This window comes from Exophiala mesophila (genome assembly GCF_000836275.1).
Source record: "Exophiala mesophila strain CBS 40295 unplaced genomic scaffold supercont1.2, whole genome shotgun sequence".
NCBI lineage: Eukaryota > Fungi > Ascomycota > Eurotiomycetes > Chaetothyriales > Herpotrichiellaceae > Exophiala > Exophiala mesophila.
This window is the reverse complement of record NW_015622505.1, coordinates 5,259,827-5,281,647: the sequence shown is the minus strand read 5'-3', so window position 1 is coordinate 5,281,647 and position 21,821 is coordinate 5,259,827. Positions and strand designations below refer to the sequence as shown.

At 50.4% G+C, this 21,821-nt stretch overlaps 6 protein-coding genes across 6 annotated transcripts; 3 read left to right on the top strand and 3 right to left on the bottom strand.

Moving 5' to 3' along the window:
- Positions 1-420: 420 nt before the first annotated feature.
- Positions 421-3,301, bottom strand: PV10_03607 (uncharacterized protein; the record flags this gene model as incomplete). Its single annotated transcript, XM_016368081.1, has 2 exons — positions 421-3,053; positions 3,082-3,301. The coding sequence occupies 2 exons, from the start codon at positions 3,299-3,301 to the stop codon at positions 658-660; spliced, it is 2,616 nt and encodes an 871-aa protein (XP_016227599.1). The 3' UTR covers positions 421-657.
- Positions 3,302-4,880: 1,579 nt separating this feature from the next.
- PV10_03606 (uncharacterized protein) lies at positions 4,881-6,227 on the bottom strand (the record flags this gene model as incomplete). Its single annotated transcript, XM_016368080.1, has 1 exon — positions 4,881-6,227. One exon carries the CDS (start codon positions 6,225-6,227, stop codon positions 4,881-4,883), a length of 1,347 nt encoding a protein of 448 aa, XP_016227598.1.
- Positions 6,228-7,041: 814 nt separating this feature from the next.
- PV10_03605 (uncharacterized protein) lies at positions 7,042-10,184 on the top strand. Its single transcript, XM_016368079.1, has 2 exons — positions 7,042-7,907; positions 7,957-10,184. The coding sequence occupies exons 1-2, from the start codon at positions 7,368-7,370 to the stop codon at positions 10,051-10,053; spliced, it is 2,637 nt and encodes an 878-aa protein (XP_016227597.1). The 5' UTR covers positions 7,042-7,367; the 3' UTR covers positions 10,054-10,184.
- A 1,087-nt stretch (positions 10,185-11,271) lies between these two features.
- Positions 11,272-13,586, top strand: PV10_03604 (uncharacterized protein). Its single transcript, XM_016368078.1, has one exon. The coding sequence runs from the start codon at positions 11,538-11,540 to the stop codon at positions 13,359-13,361; it is 1,824 nt and encodes a 607-aa protein (XP_016227596.1). The 5' UTR covers positions 11,272-11,537; the 3' UTR covers positions 13,362-13,586.
- Positions 13,587-13,699: 113 nt separating this feature from the next.
- PV10_03603 (uncharacterized protein) lies at positions 13,700-18,461 on the top strand. The gene has a single exon (XM_016368077.1). The coding sequence runs from the start codon at positions 14,049-14,051 to the stop codon at positions 17,835-17,837; it is 3,789 nt and encodes a 1,262-aa protein (XP_016227595.1). The 5' UTR covers positions 13,700-14,048; the 3' UTR covers positions 17,838-18,461.
- On the bottom strand, positions 18,410-21,185 carry PV10_03602 (uncharacterized protein). The gene is made up of 3 exons (XM_016368076.1): positions 19,424-21,185; positions 19,189-19,316; positions 18,410-19,105 (listed from the first exon to the last, which is right to left on the bottom strand). The coding sequence occupies exons 1-3, from the start codon at positions 20,090-20,092 to the stop codon at positions 18,976-18,978; spliced, it is 927 nt and encodes a 308-aa protein (XP_016227594.1). The 5' UTR covers positions 20,093-21,185; the 3' UTR covers positions 18,410-18,975.
- Positions 21,186-21,821: the final 636 nt, after the last annotated feature.

Sequence of the window (21,821 nt, the reverse complement as noted above, 5' to 3'; positions counted from 1 at the left end):
GCGCGGGGCAGCACTTATAAGTTTTTAAAGAAGACGGGGGTTGGGAGGGGCCGAGGGGCTCCAAACACTTGGCTTCCGTAGGTGAAGCATAAGAGCCCGTAGTACACAAGGATGCATACTTAGAGCATTTTATAGTAGGAACCTAAGGTAGGTAGGTAGGTACTAAGGAGGTAGGTATTAGGTATGTAGTACTTAGGTTCCGATTCATGTACTCGTAAGTGACGACACAATTACCTGACTCACGACCAGACTGTCTTCAACCCTCACTTGGCATCTTTATTACTTGTCTCAATTACTGAGTCACAATTAAACTACTAATACTAGGTAGGTACCTTAGGTACCTTACTTGCCCAGACAAGTTTGAGCTATTAATGGCGAGTCCAAAGCTTGTGATCAGCAGGCTATTACGGAGTATGTGACAAAACTTTTCCTAGTCACCACCCCTCGGCCGAGGGACCCTGTCAGTTGCCTCTATTGCACCCACACAACATGCCTTGTTATCTCAGTTTTACAATGATTGTCCCCTTCCCAAGGACTCTCAGCCTCAAATGTCTCCGGAGGAGCTCTATTCCTTTCTTCTGAAGCCTAGATTGCCCAAGATCTCATTTTGGCTTCGTCCAGCCTGCAGCACTACTAACTTCAAGAGCCACTCACTGCTCATAGTTCAAAAGATGCTAGTGTCTGACCGAACAAATTCATGTGGTCATGTCCAAGTACGACTGTCTGTCCATTGACGTTGATCATGTTCGTTGATGCCTTGGTGGTGATGCCATATAAATTGATGTTGGACGAACATCGAATGTCAATCATGTTCTCTTGACATGATTCCGTTTCGAGACAGTCTTGTTGATAATTGTCGAAGAAGCTGTACAGCCCAGCCCCATACAGATACACGTTCTCTGATTCCAAAACCCTCAACCCCCACGTCTTTGTGCACAAATCATTCGTACATTCGGCGAAGCCGGGGTCATTCCACGCTTCAATAGGCGGAAACCCTCCTTGCAAAGCAGTCGGTGCTGACTGCATGTACGCTGTTTCCGCTTGCACGGTCGCCATGAAGACGTCGCGTGCTCCATCTAGTTGGTAGTTGTACAATTGATGGTGCTCGGATGACGTCCCATACAACCACACTGGTCCATGACTCTCCACAAGCAGTCCCCGGCCGTTGTAGATGTTGGTCTGGTTGTGTGCCGGCATGTCCAGCTCGTGGTCGGCCACCCAAAACCAGCAATTTTCCACGTACGCCGTGGCTTGCGAAGTAATGTGCAGCATCAAGAAAGATCCCGCGCACTCAGGTTTGAATATTGTGGAACCTGGCACATTTGCTATACACGTGTCTTGCTGCAATTGGGTTCCTGCTGATCCTCCGACCCGAAAATGCACATCCCACATGGCGCAGGACCCTTGTGATTCCTCGGCTACGTTCCACTCCATCATGATCGCGCCGGGTAAGGCTCCCGCTGTTTCAAATATCAAATCGGACAGCTCCACCGAACCGGTGTCTCCAGGCAGGCCCACCCGAAAGACTGGCTTAGGGTTTGCCATGTCCGAGAAGAATGGTCCCTGCGCCATGATCAGGGGCCAGATTTCACCAGTTATTCGAATGTTCGCTGGAACTTGAATCGTACTGGTAATCACATATGCGCCGTGATCAAAGTAGACAATCTGATTAGGCGTAACAGAGTTCAGGATGTTCTGAATCGCCGTAGTATCATCGGCGATGCCATCTCCCACTGCACCGGCAGACTTGACACTGACGAAAGACGAGACAGCCACGTTTTCATATTGGGGCCTGGAGCGCTCAAAGACGATTTGTCCGTTGAGTAGAGACTGGGCGAGCTTGGGCGCAGTCTCATTCTTCTGGAGTCGAGAAAATTCCAACGCTGGAGCGTCTCCGGTGCATACACGTGAGGTCGAAGCAGGATCTGAGGTTGCCGTGCAGTTGCTCGCGTGAAGAGTGGAGGTGGTGTTGGGCCAAGAAATGGTCCCATTTTGGTACACAGACCCGGGCATGGGTGTCGTAAAAGGCAGGCCAACCGTGACGGTCACAATTGTGGTAGCCGTACTTGACGCTGGACAGGGTTGAGAAGGCAAGTAGGTCTCCTCTTGTGCCGCCCGCCGAACCGGCTGATTGTCCTCGGTAGGTTTGGTGCGATATGTATCTCCTTGGTACCAAGCTTGCACCTGTTGAGATCCTGCAAGTACTACGTCCACTCCATTGGCACCAACAACACCGACTTGTGTGCTTCTGAAATCGACGTTCTGAAGAACTAGGGTGCCCCCGGTGCTTGGAAGGCTTGACATATTGTACGATGTCTTGATGCCAATGGCAGTATCGGTCATGACCGCGTCCAAGACCAGAACTGACCCGACAGTTTGGTTGGTGACATTAGCAAGATTAGACATATCAATACCAATATCACAGCCGTCCACTTTCAAAGATTTGAACGTCCATAGCCAATCCCAATTGACATATACTGCAGTATTGCAGCCATTAAATGTCAAATTCCTGGTGGTAAATTGCTGGTTGCCTAGGAATGCGCCATAGTTGCCCCCATTGAAGACAAGATCACTCATGACACCGCCAGAACCGTTGTCCATGAAGATGCCTTGCTGTCTATTGGTGGGGCTCTTAGGACGCATATGGAAGATGATGTTCTGAAGGCTTGTGGCTTGAGCCACCTGCCAATGAATGCCAGCACCTTTGTCTTCCGGCATTTGCATTATATCGATGTTGAAGTTTCGCATCTGGCGGTAGAAGTTGTTTTGGTTTATGTACCATTCTGCGCCATTGCCTCCTGGAATATATGGATCCGTGTCAATGACCGCCGAGCCTTCGAACCATGGCAGTGCAGAAATCGTTGGTACGTCGAGTGCGTCGCCGATAAATTGGGTATAGTATAGCTGGACAATGGGAGCTGAGACGCGGTATGTTCCAGGAGGAAAGTAGATGATGGCAGGAGAGGTGGTAGAGCTGTCGCACTGAAATGCACAGCGAGGGCCATCGGAAATGGCGGCGTTGATAGCGATAGTATCATCAGAGACACCATCACCTAGAATGGATTAGAACAAGGTCATGACTTTGAAGGGGATTAGACTTGCCAGCTGCGCCGTAGTCTTTGACATTGCGGAACACTCTATAGCCAGAGTCGGTGGAGGAGTAAGCCACTGTTCCTTGTCTCTGAATTTGGGATAACCAATAGGTTGATTGGATTTGGCGAGGCTGGACAGTGAGGGAGTCGGAAGTGGGCGCTGCATGAGCCAGCCATGGCAGCAGCAACAGAAGGTATGATATCCACATGATAGGTGGCGTAGTTCGAGGGATAGAGGGAATACGATCAATCTTTGGTCAGATAGGAGGAACAAGTTGTGGGACAGATTTGGGTGGAATCAGGGGCCTGACTGATTGATTGGTGGTTGAAGTGACCTGCACCAACGAGTGTTGAAAGGTGTGACAGATATTTCAGTCAGTAGGTCCCTAACACAGGCGTTTGGTGAAGGGTTTAGAAAGAGTGACAAATTCCAGCGAGACTGAAAATATTCGACAAGGGAAGGGATCTCCGAGGAGGGAATTTGACTTAACGTAGCAAAGTCTAGGTCAAAAGGCAAAGAGGGCAAAGATGAATAGGATGATTGAAGTCTGAATGGCCTTGGTATCCGTGAATGACAGATGCAAGGTGAAAGGAAGAACAGAGGCGTGTTGTTTGGGTCTGGCAGAACCAGGATAGCGGATGACTCAGTCTCGCTATGGTCGACAATAGAGAGTAAAGTTGAAGAACGAATGACTGCGCCCTGACTCAGCTAACTCAACGTAACAATCGCTTGTGTCTTGCTTGTCTTATCGGGTTTCAGCGACGGGGAAGGGAAGCGTTACTCACGGCGAAGAAGTCTCGGGCAATGGATGGTGCTGAAACACTGGAACAATGAAGAGAAGCCAGAGGAGGATGAGAATGAGAAGGGGGTGAATATAGGCAGCTCGTGGGAAGCAAAAAGAACAATCGTTCTTGTTGTTGGGGTGGCGTAGCGTGTGCTGTGTGTCTGTTGTGCGGCAGGCACGCGTTTCACTCTCTTGTGCCTTCTTTTTCTTCTCTTCTTTGAGTCATGGTGGAGCTGCAGCTTCAAGACCAAAGATGGCATATCCAAGTTACACTCTCTGTCGCACTCACACAAGCACTGCTTGGAGACTTGGCTTGTCATGATGCGTCTGATCTCATCCTAACTTCGTCTTCGTTCCCCAGAAAATCCAAGGGCAAAGAACAGTGGATCCTTTGCATCGGCTGTTTGCAATCCCTCGTTCCATACTCACATCTCTTGCTTCACACCATTGCACCAAACCATATCGTCTCTCTGGTGCCAGAGGGTTTCGAACAGGCGAGTGACTCGTCGTAGCATGGCGTATTGACCTACTCTTTCCACCTCAGATTCCATCCTACTCCCTCTCTTTCGGTGGGCATGACCGCCCAGTTCCAAACGACCCGCGGGAAAGAGCAAACAGACGCAAAGCTTGAAAATTCTGGGAAGGGGGGAGCCTCTTTCTTATCTGGGGGTTCAGCAGGAGATTCCACGTTTCTCGGGTCTGATGGTCCAATTGTTAACATTATTTTACAACCAGTTGCAGACCTCATGACATGCCCCCATTCCATGACCAAATCCCAAGTCACCAAGCCTGGAGGCTAGAATCAATGCAATCCCTGTTACACATGCTGTCAAGTTTCGTCAGACCTTTTGAAACAGATTCAAAATCGGGCGTGCTGAATTCAAACCTCAGGAAGTTGAGTCGTGACACGAGGACAAGTCGGATCTTACGAGGAGGGTGGTGGTGGTGGGAGGCTGTCATATTGAGCCACTGGCGCGCAGTCGCGTGGCGGGTGATTTTTGCCTCAACCACATGATGTCTCGGATGTCTTAGATGATGGGTGCATCTCTTGGTTGACTATCCGACTCAACCGTCGCACTCCTTCCTCAAGCAGCCCCACCTCCTCGTATGCGAAGCATAATCGCATACTGCGATCGAATCGAGTAGCTTCGTTGTTTTCGTCACCATCGACTTTGAACTTGGGCCCGGGGATGGTCACCAGCTGCTCCTTTTGTGCATGTCTCCACACGTTCGTTGCATTAACGGGCGGTGGAAGCGTCAGCCAGATAAAGTAACCCCCAGCAACTTCCTTGTCTGCTTGCGGGGTGGTGACCCCAAGGGGCACCAAGTGCTCTCGAATAGCTTTCATCATGATGTGGTAACGTTCATGATAGGCGGGTTGCAGTGTATGGCGAATATGGTCTTGCAAAGTCCCCGTGGCAAGCATGTCAGAGATAAATGAAGCCGTGAGATGTGATGGAGCACCGCCAGATCGGCTCGACCCAGTCTGAGAAAGACCGTAAGCAAAAGCTTCGGAGGCCTCGGCCCATCCGGTGCGAACGCCTGGTCCCACTATCTTACTAAAACTTCCATTGGAGACAGCATGGCCAAAGGTATCGATAGGGCCACCATCGAGCTCTCGATCAACGTCCACGAGCCGGGGTAGACCAGCGCGGTCGAGTGAAAGAGAAGAGATATGAGAGCTCGGAGATGACGACCATTGCAGCATATCATAGACATCGTCAGCAACGATCAACGCATCGTATCTCCGGGCTATTCGAACCAGGGCACGTCTTCGTTGAAGCGACATGATTCGGCCGGAGGGATTGGCGAACGTGGGAACAGTATAGACGACATGTTTGTAGATCTTTCTCCATGGTTTGGCAGGCTTAAGCTTCGGGACGTGGTTGCCAGCGCGGTTTGCTTCCTCCTCGCTGATACGCAACGCCTTTTCAAGGTAATCTAAATCAATACCCTGCTCGTCTTCTGGGACCGCCTTCATACGACCGTCAAAGCCGGAATCCGCAAAGATTCTGCATGCGAGGTAGTAGGTCGGAGCCACCATCCAAATATTCCTGGTGTAGATAGGGTCAGTGAAAGTCTGCAGAATGCATGCAAGATTCTGGCTAGCACCGCCAGTGATGCAGAGTCTCGTCGGAGGGATGGGTTGCGTTGGATAAAAAGCCGACAGCCATTTGGAAATTTGATGCAGTAAAGGACCATAGCCCTCGTCTGGCCCATAGAACAAAACATCCTTGTTGTCAGGGTTAGACAGGATGTGTGTTGCTGCCTCATTGATTTGGTGGGGTGGCAAAAGTTGGGGGTTTGGCCAGCCCTTGAACAAGTCGATAGGCGTCTGTGTCTGTCCCATCGTCTCAGATGGGCTACTCGTGGTTTCTGGGTGCCAAGTTCTGCGCGTCATTTGTTCAAGGGCACGGAAGAGAGATGGCGTCGATGCTATCTGGCAATAACGTCGCTTTACAACAGGTACCAGAGGTGGTGACGAGGTTGCTGACCAAGGAATAGGACATGTCTTGCATACCTTGTTGGAGAGAAGAGATGAAAATTTGCCTAATGTGACTAACAAAGAAAGCATCTGCGAATCTCGAATCCCTGCCATGGCAAAGTGGAATCAAGGTCGCAGAGAGTTGCAGTTGGTGGCAGTCCAAGCAAAGATTGACGTAGTGTGGGTGGCCGGGGTGGCTAAGGCGTGCAAGGGTCAACGTCTCGAATCCAAGGCTTGTGGGCTTGTACTAAGTAGGTAGCTTGCTTCATGCTACTATTTTCTAGTTTCTTGATTCAGTCTCAGATTCATTGCGTGTCCATCTTCTCCATCTATGGTTGAATGCCTGCAGGAGATGGACAAGACCTGATTCTAGGTGGGTGTGTCACTTGGTTGTCACTTGGTTGTCTCTTGAATGCCGTAAGACCAGGAAACCAGGAGTTCCAGGCACGAGACCGCAGGCCTTTCTTTCTGCCCCTCGCCCTCTGGCCCTCTCATTCTTCACTGGACAACCTCAAACCATGCTGTCATTCCATTGTTCTGTTGATGCTTGACTTCGTTTTTGTTCCTTTCCAAACACATTTCTGATTCGCCTGCTATCGTCTTCGTGGCCCAACGCTGTCAACCACCGAGCAACACGGTGCTGCTGCTGAAAACCCCCATCTCCCCTTCAGTCCCTTCAACTCAGATCCCACCCTCCTTCAATTCAGTTGACCATTTGCAGCCAAATTTCCAGACCACAATCTTTTGTCAAGGGCGTCATCCCCTCCACATCCCAGACACGATGAGAATGCATCGACAAACAGACTACGTCCACTGAAGAGTCAACACCGGTCTCAACCCCGTCAGCGTGGCCCCGGCCCCTCCTGTGCCGTGTATCACCGCATCAAAGTATCAAAGTATCAGGCCATGATGATCACCATCGTTTACCGCCACTGGTTCTAAGCCTTTCCAACATCAACCCATACCTGGGTTCTCTGTCCTTAATTTCATCAAGCCAGACCAAATATGACGAAACGAATCTCTAGTTTGTTTACCCTTTCAAGGGACAGCAGACCTCCAACCCCAGACTCCCATCAGATCGATTCTCCACAATATACTCATTCTCCTGACCATGTCTCTCCCTATGGTGGCAATAGATTGCACAAGCATCGCTTCACCGCGTCCTCAGACATCGACCTTGCCAATGACATGTCCCCTCTCCAACCTCCTCCCTTTCTGACCGATACTGTACCACAACGTCCATCAAGCCGTCAATACAGTGGCCCAGATCGCAGGACCGTGAGCCGTGATTCTAGTCCTCATAGCCAGGCAGGTAGCTTCAGCCGCCCACAAACGCCCAACGTGCTGATCCCAGTGGGTTCATCTGCATCTCCTGCACGGTCACCCACCCCCACATCTGCAAAAGTCTCAAAGAAGAAGTCGTGGTTACCAGGTAGATCGGATAAACACAAGTTCCCCGATGGTCCCACTACGGCACAAGCATGGATTGCTGGGTTGAGAGATCATGTTGCCTATGATCTCACACCTTTGTTGAATGGTGAACGCGTCAGTTGTTGACTTCTGTCATAAGACCCCATGCTGAACCAAGCCACAGGTTTCTGAATTGTGGAATGAGTCTGGCGATACCGTCATGTACCTCTTCCCTCCCTCGTCGGGCAAAGGACCAAGCTTTCGAGTCGATTCTGCACTGCTTCTCGACTCGAGAGCACTCGTCAATCTCCGCGCACAATCCCCGGCAGCCCCAGTCTTCACTAATAGCGATCTCCCCCAGGTTCAGACGGCCTTCTCGAATCTTTCAATCGACCCGCAGCGTTCTCGACCCTCGTCGCAGCAAAGCTCAACTTATCAACCCTCTATGAACTTTTCCGTTCCCAACATTATGACCTCGGTGGGCCAAGAAAAGCACGTATATCTGCCTCTGGGCTTTGATGCAAATCTATACCACGCCAGTGTTCCCATCAATGGTGACGACCTTGAACTAGTCGTCTTATATCGCAATTTCTTTGCGTTCCTTGCCGGCGGTGCTTTGGTTGCCACACCAAGACAACCTACCCTATTCGCCATTTTCACCTGCATCAGCACCCTTCTCAAACGTTTCTGCTTTTCCAACGCTGATGGTGCGACCTTTGGCCACATCCCCGCCACGAGTTTTGCTGGCTACTGTGACGAATTGAAACTGGCCGATGTTCGTACAAGTAGGGAGAAGACGATCGAGGCAATCGTACTAGGGGAGACCATGAGATCATGGCAACTGTACAACGAGGGCTTTACACATGCCGTTGGTCGTCTACATGACATCAAATCCATCAAAAGCCCCAAGTACGAAAAGATGTCCCCAGTAACGATCAATCGCCTGGAAAGGGCAAGTCTAGATATCGAGCAGCGCCTCATGACTCTTCGAACCAAACTCGACGATTTTGACTTTCCATCCATGTTTGCCGGAATCGCAAACTCTCAGTCTTCCACCGAAGCCAAGCTGGTACGCTTCAAGGAGTGGAAAGCGGGCTTCTTGGACTTTCGCCGGTTCATTATTTCTCACTATCGTCGTCGTTACGGGGCGTGGCCTCCAAAGGCATCCTCGAAGAAGAACAACTTTGAGGAAAGTGGTCTAAATCGTATTCTTCTAAACGAGCTGTACAAGGACTTTACCGACATGTACGATACGCTGGTGGATCGATCTTCACTCACACCAAGGACAGCTGATATGCCCTCCATGGGGGAAGATGCTGAGAGTCAAGACATGAATGAATCAATACAGCATGCCATCCGCAGAGTCGAGAGCGAATACGATCGGGCCACTCCACCCGTCATGCCACCAATACCTTTTGATACTCCACTTGTTCCACAGTTTGCCCACAGTTTCAACCGGACTCATGTCGTTGTCTCCGATCCCACTCTCATGCAGAGCAAGAAACTGAGTTCGAGCGAGGTTAACGAAGTTCTTTTGGGGTCGTACAACCGCGACAATATCAACGCCAGTGCTTTCATCCAGGACTTTTTCCACTACGAAAGACGACTAGGCCAAGGCAAGACGCTGGACCAGATCGTCGATGCTCGCTGTGGACAGTGGTTGTTCATGTATGCCGTACTGCAGTCGCTGCCGATGGCGGTAGTGGATGCCAGAGACCTGAAATTCACTGAATCGGTCGAGTATTTTCTTTGTGTCGGACCTCGGGGAGGGAAACCGTGGATGAGGGAAGACCACTCGACCTCACGAGCATGGTACAATGTCTCCAGTGGAGGCGGCATCGTCAACTTGCCCGCCGATCAGATTGATCACAGCGTCGAGGGCATATATCGTCGAAGCCACTGTTGGACTGTCGCCAGTAAGTGGGTAGGTGTCACCAAGAGCCCACCACTTCCTCCATTGCATCCGGCGGAGTCGCTCCCACCGCCTCACCTTCCCGGAGCGAATTTCACTTCGCCATATCTGACTTGCCACCAATCGCCGTACTCGAGTCCACAGCCCTCACCTAGATTTCCTCCAGCGTCCATACCCACAGAGGCATCAGCTCCACCTAGCCTTGCCAAAATCAGAAGTCATCTAGAGTTGGGACTTGAAGCAGTGAGTGAGCCACCGCCTGAAGCAACAGTGAAACCTACAGCTTCTTTTAATCCGAACCTCACTTTTGATGATATTTTGGGGGAGACGACCGAGTCCCAGACCAAGGGGAAGAAGTCAAAGAAGTGAGGTGCAGGCTTCAGGGGGGGGACGTGTTGCTAAAGTCTACATAACCGGTCACGTGTGGTGTGGCTAGACATTGGCCTTTGTACGAGCCAAATTCGATTCCATTAGGATAGTGTGGATTGGGCATAGAGCAGTATGAATTCTAAAGACTGAATCATTGCATACGTAATTTTTTCAACGTCCACTGTTGAAACCTGACGCTTTTCCCCGAGTGAAACCGGGATTCGCTGCTCGCAATGGAAATTTGGGTTCCCTACTTGGCTGGGGTTAAAGCCTCACAACAACAAAAGTCTTGCCAAATGCGGCATGTTCGACCCAAGATTCCGGGGATTACCGTTTGATGGCCCAGGGGATGATGCTAGGAATGGCAGCGGACTCGGGTATAGAAATGTAGTGGTTTTGTCACGTCAGGCTAGAGTGAGTCTTTGCCGAGTCCTAGATTTTCCGTGACCTCGTCTGCATAACTGTAGGTTTAGAACCCCGACTGATCTGCCGACGTCAGATGAATCCGTCCACGTATCCTCTACGGCATGGTCATCCGCAGCAATGCATCCTTGCGGACATTATTCGGGCATGACTAGTGGAATAGAGAGACTGTACTTTGCCCTCGACGAGTAAATCACAATTTTTTTTCTCGTTAGGCACTGAATTTTACAAAGGGTCATTCGCTGTCCTGCCGCCCTTGTATTTAAGGCTGAGCATGAGCAATTGGGCCGATGGGAGCGAAGGTACATCGGCGCAATAAAGGCCAGGCACGCCATGTTAAGTACCTCAGACCGGCCAATAGCGCTGGGGCAGTGCTAAGTAGGGTTAGGAGACCACGGAGATCTAAGGGGGGTGAAAAATGAGGACAAGAATACCCGGTCCATGGCATGTATACTGCTACGTTGGAAGAGACATGCCCGAGAGTCCCAAAGCCGTAGACCAATCCATTCTTCGAAGAGTAGCAGACCATGACTGTTCTTGGTCGTTGAGATGAAGAATAATGTCTTTTATCCAAGTAAAGTACACGTGGTAGACCCCTGGAAAGATGAAAGAACAAAATTATGCATATCTGGTTTAGAGGTGGATCTGCCACGAGAAACTCCCATGATTCTCCCTAGAGCATGGCGTATGCTTCTTGGCATGTTTCCCACGTTTGACGAGTATGAGTACTGCTGTGCCTAGGCCTACGTAAGAGGGAATTCTTACCCGTGTTATCCTGCAAATCCTGCCAATCCTGCCAATCCTGCCACTTCTTCCCTGGCCAGACTAGAGCCTTCCCACGCTGCTCTTACCTCGCCTTTTCTCCGGCCGGTTTGTGAGGGATTCGGAGACACTCGGCCAAAATTACTCCAACACTCCAACACATGTTGGTTCCGTCCCTGGTCAATCTCTTGTTTATCCTTTCAAGTTTTCTCAACCGTATTTTCTTTTTCAAATACATCCTCCCCGTCGCTTAATTCAATGGTCACCGTGTTCCTAGTCTCTTCGAGGCCTGAGTTACAATGACCTCGATCGATGAAATATTCCGGACGCACAATTCGGCTCCGAAACGCAAGTTAGAAGATCCCACGTCGTCCTTTACGAATCCCCTCTCCAAATCCTCCAAGATATCAAATGGATCCTCCCCGCGAGGCACCCTAAATGGCAATCACGAATCCTCTGTCACCAACGGCGTCTCCAGCAAACTAGCCTTCGTCCAAGATGAGCCTCCCGAAGACGACCAGGTCGAATCCGGTCCTCCCCTGCCGCCGGCCGACCCGGAAGACGATTTGGGCGATGACGAAGAAGGCCGCTTTTTTGGGGGTGGGGTCACAAAAGAGGAACAAATGGTCATGGACTTTATCGAACAGAACGAGCAATCAAACGCTGAAGAAAAATTCGATTCGGCCTGGCTGCGACGTACCGCCCTCAATTTTGAGCGCAAAATCAACAAAAATGCCGAACTCCGCGCCAAACACGAACATGACCCCATGAAATTTGTCTCCAGTGAAGCAGACCTCGATGCTGAGATCAAAGGCTTGAGCCTCCTGAGCGAGCACGGTGAACTTTACCAGGACTTTGTCAAATTAGGGTGCGCCAACAGCTTGGTGGGATTGCTCGCCCACGAGAACACAGACATCGCCATCGCCGTTGCCGAACTCCTGGCCGAGTTGACCGATGAAGATTCTACCACCACAGAAGAGCAGTGGCAGATTTTGGTCAAGGCCATGATGCAGGCCGACGTCGTCGACTTGTTGACGAGCAATCTTGGTCGGCTAAATGAAGAAAATGACAATGACCGCGCCGGTATTTACCACATCTTGAACGTAGTCGAGAACATCCTTTCTGAATCTCAGAATATCAACATTGTCGGAGCCAACGACAAACTCATGACCTGGCTCCTAGGACGAATCAGAAAGGTTGATGCTAATGCTCGAGGAAAAGTCGGCCAAAACCGCCAGTATGCTGCCGAGATTTTGGCCATTCTTCTCCAGAGCAGTCGACATAACAGAGATCGGTTTGCCGCCAAAGAAGGCGTTGACGCCTTACTAGAACTCCTCAGTGTCTATCGAAAACGAGACCCTGAAAAGGAATCGGATGAGGAGGAGTTTGCTGAAAACTTGTTCGACTGTCTGGCCTGCCTCGTTGAGGAACGTCTAGCCGGACAAAAGTTTGTTGAAGGTGAAGGTATTGAACTTTGTCTCATCATGACGCGAGAAGCCAGACTAGCCAAATTACGCGCGCTACGAGTTCTTGATCATGCCATGAGTGGAGGCCATGCCACACTTGTATGCTCAAAATTGGTCAACGCAGCTGGACTCAAGACCATCTTCGGGCTCCTGATGAATAGCAAAAGGTCCGAACGCAACCTGATCGAGCATCTGATAGGTATGCTTGCGAGCATGCTGCGATACCTGCCTGGAGGATCTGCGGTCCGGATACGCACCCTAGCCAAGTTTGTTGAAAAGGACTACGAAAAGCTACTCAAATTGGTGGAGTTGCGAAAAGAATATAAAATCCGGCTAAGCAAGGTCGAAGCCGAGATACAGAAGGAACAGGAGGATCTCTCCAAAGCCGAGGCAGAGGAGAGAGAAGACGATTGGTTGTCTCGAAGGCTCGACGCTGGCCTCTTTTCTCTCCAGTCGATCGAGCTGATCTTGAGCTGGATGGTAGCCGAGGACAATGGAGCACGACAAACGATTACGATTCTGTTGGGCGAAGATGGCTTGAAGATTTTAGAGAAGAGCCTCAGAGACCAGCTTCTCGGCATGGACACTAGTCAGAGTGACGAGGCAAAAGCTACCGAAGAAATGCTCGAAGCGTTGATCTCTTGCGTTGAAGGTTGAGTGCTGAGCTATTCTTTGATGGACGCCTTGCATAGCGCTGCTTTAGTGGATGGCGCAAATGAATCTTTGAGCGTTGGCTTGATCCTAATAATCGAGATACCCATTCAAGCACCTTGAAAAAGGCCAACAATAGTAACGTGGGTAAAATCCTTAAATCCTTCTATCCTTCTATCCTTCGTGGGGAGGTGTCTCTGGACAAATGTAGCATTTAACACGTGATCAAAAATTGACTCGGTCTACTTGCTAGTTGTGAACCAGATCCAACCGCGTAACTCCACGCCAAGGCTCTAGCACCTGCCTGCGCCATTCCTTCCTCATACTTCCCTTGTCACGCCCTGGTTTCCTTTTCGCGCCTCTCAAAAGTTCACATCGAGTCGCTGTAGAGGGACATTCCATCCACGCCCTCATTGCTACAGTCTCGGTTCCATCGTCCTCATCAACGAATCAAGAGGTAATTGGTCGTCTCGCCACTCTCTGCTCAGTCAATCTTTCACGTCCCGCAGACTGAGTCTCATGGTCGTCCCTTCTCTTCCTTAACATTTCTGTGCCACTCACTCGATCCAAACCGTGCCCTGACAATCTCTCCTTTGCCCTCGCGCCACGGCGGCGCCGCCCTCGCCATAGCGTCTACTGTCCTCCGACCATACTCCCAGCACTCATCGTTGACCGCAATCCCACATCCTCGCCATGGCCGACTATGAAGACACAAAGTACGATCCGAATGGCTACTATGGCGAAAATGGCGCCGAATATGCCAACGGCGATTTCGAACCCGAAGACATCACCTCAGAAGATTGCTGGAAGGTCATCAATTCATTTTTCGAAATCAAAAAGCTTGCTTCTCTTCAGATCGACTCCTTTAATCACTTCATGAGATCCTCCATGCAGGACCTGGTCAACGAGAAAGGTGGAGTTGTTCTGGACCATGCGCAAAACGTCGACGAAGATGATCCAAATCCTGTCGTCATCAAGAGACACGAGGTTAAGTTTGGCAAAGTTACCCTTAGCAAGCCTAACATGGTGGAAGGAGATGGAGTTACAACAGATTGCATGCCTCACGAGGCTCGACTCCGAAGTTTGACCTACGCCAGCCCTGCCTACATTCGTATGACACGAAGAACATACTACGCGAAAGAAAAGCCCTGGGAGGATCAGACCGAAGATATGGGGGTGATGAAAGAGGACGGTTCGGGTTCTCAACTTTTCTGGAGGGAAAGCTCAGATGAAGACGACTATGACATTGACCGCGAGGTCTATATTGGCAAGATCCCCATCATGGTGAGAAGTATGACTTGCCATCTTATGAGCGAGAGGTTCCAGTCGGACAAAGATCTCTTCGCCTGGGGCGAGTGCCCCTACGATCAAGGCGGTTATTTCATCATCAACGGCAGCGAGAAGGTCCTCATCGCCCAGGAGAGGAGTGCTGGAAATATCGTCCAAGTCTTTCAGAAGGCCGCTCCAGCCCCCTTTACTCATCTTGCAGAGATTCGTTCGGTTATTGACCGCGGAAATCGCATGATGTCTCAAACCACCGTCAAACTTTTCCGGCGACAAGACGGACCTGACGGTACAAAGATCGAAAATCCTATCAGAGTCCAGCTCCCCTATGTCAAACAAGATATCCCTCTCGTCATCGTTTTCAGGGCTCTGGACATCGTGTCTGACGCGGACATCTTGGAGAAGATCTGTTTCGATCAGAGTGACAAAGAGATGATCGACATGCTCATGGGATCATTACAAGAGGGTCAGCCTATTCAAGGTGCTGACCTGGCTAGAGATTTCATCGCTCGGCGTGGCAACAATCCCACCTTGAAGTCCCATGAACGTCAAAAACATGCTTTGGACATCTTGCAGAAGGAGTTCCTTCCTCACATCGGCAACTCGCCCGACGCCACCGCGAGAAAAGCCTTCTTCCTTGGCTACATGGTCAATCGACTTTTGAAATGTGCTCTTGGTCGAGCAGAACCCGACGACCGTGATCATCTGGGAAAGAAGCGTCTCGATTTGGCAGGTCCACTTATGAGCAATCTCTTCCGTTCGACCTTCGACAAAGCGACCAAAGACTTCTATCGGTACATGCAAAAGCGCGTCGAAGCTGGGCAGCCCATCAACATCACTATCGGTTTCAAGCATACAATCATCACGAGCGGCTTGAAGTACTCGCTTGCCACAGGAAATTGGGGTGACCAGAAAAAGCTAGACAAGGCAAAGGCCGGTGTGTCACAAGTGCTTAATCGATATACCTTTGCTTCCACCCTGTCGCATCTTCGACGAACCAATGCCCCAATCGGCCGTGAAGGGAAAATTGCCAAACCGCGACAATTGCACAATACGCACTGGGGTTATGTCTGCCCGTCAGAAACCCCCGAAGGTCAAGCATGTGGTTTGGTCAAGAATCTGTCACTTATGTCTATGGTCACTAATTCTTACGAAACTGGTCCACTGCTCAACTACATCCTGCAGAAGCACGTTGAGCCTCTGGAAGACTGGGAGCCGCGGCTAAACCCTAGAGCCACCAAGGTCTTTGTTGACGGGGTTTGGTTTGCCGTTGTACTCCGTGAACCTAAACGTCTGGTTGATGATCTTCGCAAGCTCCGACGAAAGGGCATCTTCGACCCACAAGTCAGTCTGGTTTGGGACATTCGAGAGAAGGAGTTCAATATCTCGGGTGATGCTGGTAGGATTATTCGCCCATTGTTTGTCGTTGAGAACGACCCTTCTGCAGACAACCGCGGCGATCTTGTCCTCAACAAAGACCACATCACGAGACTCGACCAGACAGCATATTTACGTGAAAGCGGGTTCCAATTCAATGATGAAGTTCGACCCTACGGCTGGGAAGATCTGTTGAACTCTGGTGTCGTTGAGTATCTCGATGCCGAAGAAGAGGAGACAGCCATGATTGTCATGACGCCCGAGGCGTTGGCTGATTCCAAGGCCAGATCGATGGGCATGGAGATTGAGCAAGATGATGATCCTCTGAGGAGAAATGATCCCTTGTTAAATCCTCACTCGCACACTTTCACCCACTGCGAGATTCATCCCAGTATGATCTTGAGTGTGTGTGCAAGTATCATTCCATTCCCCGACCACAATCAATCGCCACGTAACACATACCAGTCGGCCATGGGCAAGCAAGCCATGGGTGTGTTTTTGACTAATTTTGATCAACGCATGGAGACCATGGCCAATATTCTTTACTACCCGCAGAAGCCCCTGGCCAGGACCATGTCTATGGATTATCTCAAGTTCAGAGAACTTCCCGCTGGGCAGAACGCCATTGTGGCCATTGCATGTTATTCCGGATATAACCAGGAAGATTCCGTCATTATGAACCAAAGCTCGATCGATCGCGGATTGTTCCGATCGCTGTTTTATCGTGTGTACAATGACCAGGAGAAAGCGGTTGGACACTCTGTCGTCGAGCAATTTGAGAAACCGACAAGGTCCGATACCCTTCGCCTGAAACATGGCACTTATGACAAGATTGATGAAGATGGAATTGTCGCTCCAGGAGTTCGTGTCAGTGGAGAGGACATTATCATCGGAAAGACGGCACCTATGGCGCCGGATGCAGAGGAGTTGGGTCAACGACAGAAGCACCATGTCAAACGTGATGTCTCAACGCCACTGCGATCAACCGAGTCTGGCATCGTGGATCAAGTCATGTTGACGACCAATTCTGAAGGACACAGATTTGCCAAGGTTCGAGTGCGGACCACCAAAGTGCCCCAGATTGGTGACAAGTTTGCTTCTCGTCACGGGCAAAAAGGCACCATTGGCATCACATACCGACACGAAGACATGCCATTTACGCGGGAAGGGATTGTACCCGATCTCATCATTAACCCGCACGCCATTCCTTCTCGAATGACAATTGCACATTTGATTGAATGCCAATTGTCAAAGGTGGCAAGTCTACGCGGCGATGAGGGAGACGCTACACCTTTCACTAAAGTGACGGTGACACAGGTATCGGAGCTGTTGCGCAAGATGGGTTACCAGTCTCGTGGGTTTGAGGTCATGTACAACGGACACACCGGTCGGAAGTTGGTGGCTCAAGTGTTCCTTGGGCCGACGTACTATCAGAGATTGAGGCACATGGTGGATGACAAGATCCATTCACGTGCTCGTGGGCCAACGCAGATCTTGACACGACAGCCAGTGGAAGGTCGTGCGCGAGACGGTGGTTTACGATTCGGCGAAATGGAACGTGATTGCATGATCGCTCACGGAGCCAGTTCGTTCCTGAAGGAGCGACTGTTCGATGTGTCGGATCCATTCCGAGTGCATGTTTGCGACATTTGCGGACTGATGACGGTGATTGCCAAATTGAAGAAGAATTCATTCGAGTGCAAGAACTGCAACAACAAGAACAAAATCAGTCAAGTTCATCTGCCGTATGCGGCCAAGTTGCTATTCCAGGAACTTTGGAGCATGAACATCGCGGCCAGATTGTATACGAAACGAGGATAAGATGGCTGTGGAAGAGAAGCCTATTGATCTGGCGCACAGACAACTTAGGCTGTCTATTAATCAATGACGGCTTACGCTGAGCTTTGGACTAGGTTGGATGAGACTAAGCTTCACAGGACTTTCGGCTGAGGCGGGTTGTTCGGGTCACACGTTTTACTCTCAGCGTGCAAAAAGCGTGGCCCTGAAAAGATACATTTGGCGGGCCAAAGAACGGAAAGTCGCAGAGTAGACCAGAGGAACACGAAGCGTCCGATCTATGAGTGAAGGAGTTTGCCTGCGCAGGTGCTACCTTTCTTTTTCCAACTTTGAATTTGTTTCATGTACCAACAAGGCGAGGATGAAAAAGCATCAGAGGTTGGTTGCAAAGAAAGCATGAAGGGTCTGGAGAGCGTATCGTATTTACGACAAGGCTCTAGTATGGTTCGCGATGCTTTGGTCTGTAGATACAGAAATGGCAGACCCAGAACCACAGTCTTCTACCAGAGGGTGTCGAGTATTTTGTGACTGGTACTAGTAAGAACTCGGTAGTACTACCTTATGTAGGGAGTAGAATGCATCACGGCATTCTTTATCTCTGATTATGTGGAAACTTGCCGTCACCCCTTGGCAAGTACCCAGTGGTGCACATACATGGTGACATGGTATTGATGTTTATGCATCTCTTGTTTGCTTCTGTCCTAGGCTGGTTGTTCGGCCACCATCGGAGGCCATGACGCCCTTGGGAACAAACAATCAGGGGGAGGGGGAAGCCCCCCTATGCACAATGTTGGATACATCAAACTTTGTTCCCACTCCTGAGTGGGTGCAGTCTAGGGAGAAGGGATAGAATCGACAGGTGCTGTATGTGTTTTGTGTGTGCAAGTGAATAAACGCCTTCGCTAATGCCAACCAACCGACCAGTGTTCAATGCTGTCTGCGCTCTTTGCTCTTTCCCAGTATTCCAATCGATGCCGCTCTTGCTAGCTATCATGTCCCAATTTGCCGTGAACCTTTGATGCCATGTATATATACATGGATATATACAAGCCCCTAAACGGAAGAATCTCACATTGTCGTGTGTATGCTCACTCATACCTAGCCCTCCCACATTTTTATGTTTCATGTCCGAAGTAAGAACCTCGAGACTGAAGGCCCTATTTTACGGTTCAGGAGGATTAATCGAGGCGCTGCCTGGCCGTTTCGGGCGATCCTTTCTCCGGCGTGTGGTGCTGCGTTCTGGGGTTGGCTCGTATGGCTCCCACATCTTGGATGTCGAGTTGAATTCGTGGCTGTGAGGGCAGAGAAGGCGGACAGATTAGCATCGGGTTCACTGAATCCGGACGGAGAGAGGGGGTGAGATTGGGAAGCATACTGTTCAAACCTTGTCAGAGTAAGGGCTTTTTTGCCGTACTCTTCTTCCAGCAAGGTTGAATACTCGAAGGGGATCTTGACATGGATGCCTTCGAAGAAACTGTCCCGCAAAGGAAAGATATCTTGTTCCTAAATTCGGGGTCGTCTTGTCAGCACTTGAGAAGGACTAGGGAGGAATTGGGGGGGGAGAGTGGGGAGATGAAAGGGAGATGTCAAGAGCCAGTGGACCGACGAACCTTGTACCTGTGCTTGTCCTTGCATATCAAGGCACCCTGAATGCCATGGTTTCTGGCGTCGTAGTCGACTCGAACGGTAGAGATGTCGATGAAAAGGCCCGTCTCTGTATCGATCCATCTAGCATCGATGACGTTGAGACGGTCCTCGGTTCCACGAATGGTGTAATGAGGATTGACTTCCAGAAGATATGAACGACCATCTTGGACACCTGGTAAACGGAAATGATATTCAGTCATGTTGTAGTACTTTGCAAGAAAGCCAATGGTGGTCTCGGAGACCTGAACGTCGATGTCTGAGTCCCAAGGGAGAATCTTCTGGTTCCACCACCAACCCAGCAATGTGCCGTGCATAATCCAGGTTTCGGCACCAATGTCGGCCATGGTGGCGAGAAAAGTCTGCATCAAGGCGGTAAGATGAGGCAGGCGTACTTCTTTGCCAATCTCTTGTTCGGCAAAGCGTCCATCGTAATGCGGGTGGAAGGTTGACTCGTGGAAGTATTTGTCGGTGGGGTCACCACCTTTGCCGCTGCGATCTCTGTCAAGCTTGGTGCGAACGTCGAGGAAGTCGGCATCAGCATTGGCCAAGAAGGAGAGTTGAGACAAGAACAAGATGGCGAGAATGGCTTTGTACAAGTTTGCTATCCGAAACGGGATGTGGTGGCTTGACATTGTGAAGTGGTCTGGGGCCCTAAGTTACGGGGTCATTCAAGTTGGAGTGGTGTTTCAGCCGCGGGGAGAGCCGCGTCTGGTTGAAAAGTGGTATTAATGATGTCCAGTGCAGCTGTCTCGTCCAGCGAGAAGTGTTGTTAAAGAGATGTACTGAGAACCAGTTGGGTGGGAAAAGATTTGAAAAGTAAAGGAGATGAACAGCGTATGAAATCCAAGCAGGAAAGTGGTCGTGTGTGGAGGTCCAGCCCAAAAGTAAAAGCTGTGCAATGTCGATCAATCCCGGTGTGCTAAATGGGCAACAGATCGGAGGCTACGGTTGGGGTGTGAGCGTGATTGAGAAGTCTGACCAAGGAGGTGTTACGGTGAGACGAAGGACAGGCGAGGGAGGGTAAGGGCAAGGCTGTAGCTGGAGACCCAATCTCTGGTGCGACAGAAATAGTATGTGAATCAAAGACAATGTGGACAGTCTTTAAAGATGACGGGCGAAGATGGGACTTGATCAAGGTTCGATGTTCAACCAGAGGCGTGCGGCTCCCGGGCAGATGGGGCGATCAACAGTGAGGCCGTTGAACCCTGGTCATGACCCAGGTAATAGACGACGGAGGAAGAGGTCTCGCAGAAGCCAAGCAGGGAATGACGACGTGGTTATGCTTAGGGTGGAGAAAATGGACGAGTTGTGGTGGTTGTGGTTGGGTTAGGCTCTTGGGAGTTGTCTCCGTGCTTCGTGCTTTGACGGTGGATTGATCGACTGGTGCTTGATGATCACGGAGGCTTGAGCTGCAGTCATCAATAATAACCAGGATGGCAGCGCATGGAGGTTCTTTCGGGGCCAAGTGGCTGTAGCGGCGCGAGGGCTGTAATGCTGTAAGTATAAAATGCTGGCTGTTAATAAAAAGGAGTGGTGTTGGTGGATGTCTGTGGGCTGCGCCCGTGGATGTTGGTGGGTGCTACTAAATGTTGCTGGTTGTGCCTGCTGTGGTTGTGGTTGCACCTGCCGCTGGAGAGGTTTGCCAATTCCCTGTTAAGGTCTTGGCCTTGTTTGAGTAGGCGGTACCACTCAAGAACCACACAATGATATCCAGTTAAAGAAATCTGGGAGGCCTAACAGAAGTTATGCCTTATATCAATATCAAAGTTCTGTGGTGCTGATATCAGGAGAGTGAAAAGATACAAGTACCCATTATGGACATAGAGTTTGAAGCATTGGAATCGAGACTGGACACGATTGTGGCTCATCGTTGGTCCGTGTGGTTTTCCACTATTTCGCTTCAATAATGCGTCTGGGCCTCCCAATTCCCTGATTTCCTGTCTCTGGGAATCCTACCGTCTCTTACCTCCCCGTGCACAAGTACGCGTAAGTACAGATTCAAACACTCACTTTGCTTAGCATGATGCCGACATTGCCGATGTCAAGCACTGGCCTGACGCAACTGCCTCAGTGCACCTGTTGGGTGCGGGGTCTTGTGGAAAGAAGAAAACTACCTGGGCAACGGCCGAGGAGTCGTCGTCAGCCAATGCTCTTTCCCTGACGGCTGGCGGCTGGTGGCTGCCCTGAACGCGTAATCGGTCTGAATGCAACACCAGAACTGCACCGGAAAAAAGGACTTTTGTGCTGTCTGTGGCCTGTCGTGGCTGTCTTTGACATCTTCTGACAAGCTTGAAAACCCTTCAGAACCTTGCCTCGTCGTACCTCATTCGCTTTTATTCTCCGCAATAGGGATATCCCTAA

Bases quoted from the DNA above. Each gene is read 5' to 3' on its own strand.
- PV10_03603 (XM_016368077.1), top strand. From the start codon at position 14,049: ATGGCCGACTATGAAGACACAAAGTACGATCCGAATGGCTACTATGGC.
- PV10_03605 (XM_016368079.1), top strand. From the start codon at position 7,368: ATGACGAAACGAATCTCTAGTTTGTTTACCCTTTCAAGGGACAGCAGA. The intron at 7,908-7,956 runs GTCAGTTGTTGA...ACCAAGCCACAG, and splicing joins CTTTGTTGAATGGTGAACGC to GTTTCTGAATTGTGGAATGA.
- PV10_03604 (XM_016368078.1), top strand. From the start codon at position 11,538: ATGACCTCGATCGATGAAATATTCCGGACGCACAATTCGGCTCCGAAA.
- PV10_03602 (XM_016368076.1), bottom strand. From the start codon at position 20,092: ATGTCAAGCCACCACATCCCGTTTCGGATAGCAAACTTGTACAAAGCC. The intron at 19,317-19,423 runs GTTCGTCGGTCC...CCCCGAATTTAG, and splicing joins AGGACAAGCACAGGTACAAG to GAACAAGATATCTTTCCTTT. The intron at 19,106-19,188 runs GTATGCTTCCCA...CTGCCCTCACAG, and splicing joins ACTCTGACAAGGTTTGAACA to CCACGAATTCAACTCGACAT.